Source organism: Setaria italica, chromosome IV (assembly GCF_000263155.2).
Source record: "Setaria italica strain Yugu1 chromosome IV, Setaria_italica_v2.0, whole genome shotgun sequence".
In the NCBI taxonomy this organism is placed as follows: Eukaryota; Viridiplantae; Streptophyta; class Magnoliopsida; order Poales; family Poaceae; genus Setaria; species Setaria italica.
In genome coordinates this window covers 28,299,416-28,302,982 of record NC_028453.1, presented here as the reverse complement: position 1 = coordinate 28,302,982, position 3,567 = coordinate 28,299,416, and the positions used below count along the sequence as shown (strand labels likewise).

General features: G+C 48.4%; 1 protein-coding gene across 1 annotated transcript; it reads left to right on the top strand.

Moving 5' to 3' along the window:
• Positions 1-359: 359 nt before the first annotated feature.
• LOC101754741 (exopolygalacturonase) lies at positions 360-1,943 on the top strand. Its single transcript, XM_004967027.4, has 2 exons — positions 360-863; positions 969-1,943. The coding sequence occupies exons 1-2, from the start codon at positions 360-362 to the stop codon at positions 1,713-1,715; spliced, it is 1,251 nt and encodes a 416-aa protein (XP_004967084.3). The 3' UTR covers positions 1,716-1,943.
• Positions 1,944-3,567: the final 1,624 nt, after the last annotated feature.

Sequence of the window (3,567 nt, the reverse complement as noted above, 5' to 3'; positions counted from 1 at the left end):
GAGGGCAAAATCACAAAGTTAAAAAAATGAGGATAAAAACACAAGGGGCAAGATAAAAAAAACCATACTTTCTCTATTTAGCAATGACACACGAGATGATTGCTGGTTCGAAATGAGTGCATGCAGGAACTCAGGAAGAAATGTTCAAGTGGTCAACAGCATTCGCGTCAAGCATGGGACAGGAATACACACATGGCGGGGTCGTGAGCGATGGTTTAAACACAGCAAGCGCTAAAATTGGCCTATCTCAACATAGAAAACGGGAGCTCCTCTCCCTCGTATATAAGTTCCCCATCGCAAGCTCATTGATCAAGCAGTGGACTTAAGGAAGCTTAGGAAGACACACGAAGCTAGCGAAAATGGCTTTGAATAATCTGAGAGTGTTCTTCTTCCTCGCGATGGTGGTGTGCGCCGCACACGCGGGCAAGCCAGCCCCAAAGGGGAAGGAAGAGAAAGCCGATTCCGCCGCGGCACCCTCCGGCGCCGCTGGTGGCGGCGATTCCTCCGACATTTCCAAGCTGGGAGCCAAGGGCGACGGCAAGACCGACAGCAGCAAGGCGCTGAACGATGCGTGGGCGACGGCGTGCGGCAAGGAGGGGCCGCAGACGCTCATGATACCCAAGGGAGACTACCTGACGGGGCCCCTAAACTTCACCGGGCCGTGCAAGGGCTCCGTCACCATCCAGCTCGACGGCAACCTGCTCGGCACCACCGATCTTGGCCAGTACAAGAGAAACTGGATCGAGATCAATCATGTCGACAACCTCGTCATCACCGGCAAGGGCACCCTCGACGGCCAGGGCAAGCAAGTCTGGGACAGCAACAAATGTGCCCAGAAATATGACTGCAAGATCCTGCCCAACGTGAGTAATCTCGCCGTTCCTTTTACATGCCAGCCGGACAACGCACGCGGCTTACATATGACATATATATAGTTATGATAACGTTCGTTGCATGCCACATTGCAGTCTTTGGTGCTGGACTACGTGAACAACGGCACCGTCTCCGGGATCACGCTTCTGAACGCCAAGTTCTTCCACATGAACGTGTTCCAGTGCAAGGGCATGATGATCAAGGACGTGACCATCACTGCTCCGGGAGACAGCCCCAACACGGACGGCATTCACATCGGTGACTCGTCCAAGGTCACCATCACCGGCACCACCATCGGCACAGGTGACGACTGCATCTCCATCGGCCCTGGCAGCACCGAGATCAACATCACCGGCGTCACCTGCGGCCCCGGCCACGGCATCAGTGTCGGCAGCCTGGGCAGATACAAGGATGAGAAGGACGTGACAGACATCAACGTCAAAGACTGCACGCTCAAGAAGACCAGCAACGGCGTCCGGATCAAGTCCTACGAGGACGCCGCGTCGAAGCTCACCGCCTCCAAGCTCCACTACGAGAACATCGCCATGGAGGACGTGCAAAACCCTGTCATCATCGACATGAAGTACTGCCCCAACAAGATCTGCACCAAGAACGGCGCTTCCAAGGTCACCATCAAGGACGTCACCTTCAAGAACATCACTGGCACCTCCGCAACGCCGGAGGCTGTCAGCCTGCTCTGCTCCGACAAGCTGCCATGCACCGGAGTCACCATGGATAACATTAAGGTTGAGTACAAGGGCACCAACAACAAGACCATGGCGGTCTGCCAGAATGCCAAGGGCTCTGCCACGGGCTGCCTCAAGGAGCTGGCTTGCTTCTGAAGTTCTGATTGATCGATCCATCCATATACATTCGTTATCGTCTCCTCCAACCCTTTTCTTCACAAAAGAAGATCCCCATCGGTCCAAGGATCATCAGCCAATGCCCTTCTACAACTTAATTACTAACAAGACACTAGTGTTTATCTGTAATCCTCCTATATGCATGGCATCTGCGCCGTGGACTAGCTTATTCCCCGCCTTCATACGGGTGGTGTCATGAGGAGGCCGGCTGATAATTTTGTATTCTTCTCACTTTCTCTGACTTTTGTCAGGCTCCTCCCATGAATGCATGGTCGAGAGTTTGTCTGAGACAATTATTGAGTGGTCAAGAAAATTTCGCTATGATCTCTCGTTTTAATGATTGCAGTATATCATGGGCAGGGCGTAGCTACTAGGTATACCGGGTGGGCCACAACATACCCTGTAGATTTCGGCCCAAGAGCAATACAACCCATATAAAAAAAAAGTTAGCAAAAACCCTACATCATACCGACCCTCGCCGCCCCACAATGTTTTGATTGTACATCGGCTCCGCGCCTCCGCCTGGTCGGCGTCCGGCGTCCACCGTCTGGCCATCCACAGCCGCTCGCCGTTTTGCTTTCTTCTTTGCTGCGGTGCTGCCCGTGCCCTGCTGATAGGCAAGAGCCGAACTGCCGCCAACCCAGCCCAGGCGCCCAGCGGGCACCGGCCACACTGACCACCGACGACCACTGCCAGCGCCCAGCAGGAAATAGCCATGCCAGCCAGCAGCCAATGCACGTGAAGCATAGTTCTTCCATTCATATTCTTGTAATTAAAACAAATATTGATGCATGCATTTTTCTATTTGTAGAATTGTTGAATTATGAAGAGGAACGGATACATTGCATTTCTTTTCCAAAAACATGGAGCAAAAAAGGCGGCGGCTGCTGCTTCATCTCCTTTCGCAGCTCCTGTTGCAACTATGGTTGCAGAGGAACCTCAAGAGCAAGATAGGGTGATTGAAGAAATTGTAAATCCTATGCCATCTTGTTCACCTTCAGTTCCACTTAATCATTCTCCTTTCATATGATCCACGAGAAAGGCTGCCCATTCAAAGCTATCTCGTGAATGATCAAGATGCAATTTGAAAAGCATACAATCTTAAAGGTGGATTCAAACCTATAGAGCATATTTTTCCAGAAAGGAAAGTTGGAAAAAGAGATTGTCAATTCAACTTCGTATGGCTTTATAACCATGATTGGCTTAAATATAGTATTAAGAAGGATTCCGACTTTTCCTTTGTATGCTACTTTTTCAAGAAGGGCAATGGATCAGATACATTTATCAAATGGTCGGAGAAATTGGAATATAGGACATAAAGCACTTGTCAAACATGTGGTTCAAAGGCACACAAGGTAGTTTAGGCGAGATATATTGGCTTTATTACTCCCAAGGTTGTAATTGATTATCACATTGAGAAGTGGAGTGATGAGGATCTTCATCTTTACAAGATCATGCATGTTGACTTATTCATTTAGATGTTTGAAGTCTCTTATGCATCAAGAATTGGCATTATATGGACATGATGAAAGCGAAGAATTTAGCAACAGAAGTAACTTCATTGACTTTTGAAAAATTTTGCAGCAAATATAAAGAAGTGCACAAGTATGTTATAAAGAATGCTCTAGGTAATTGCACCTTAACTAGCCCAGAGAAACAATAATAGATCATTTGTTGTTGTGCCATAGAAACGAGAAAGAAAATAATTGAAGAACTTAGTTCTGAGCCTTATGCAATTTTAGCTGATGACTCTAGTGATATCACATAAAGATTAACTAGCTCTTTGTTCACTTTATGTTGATAAATTGGGAAGGCCATGTGAGCACTTTAC

Excerpts from the sequence above, each read along its gene's own strand:
- LOC101754741 (XM_004967027.4), top strand. The coding sequence starts at position 360 with ATGGCTTTGAATAATCTGAGAGTGTTCTTCTTCCTCGCGATGGTGGTG. Across the intron at positions 864-968 it reads ACTGCAAGATCCTGCCCAAC|TCTTTGGTGCTGGACTACGT; the intron begins GTGAGTAATCTC and ends GCCACATTGCAG.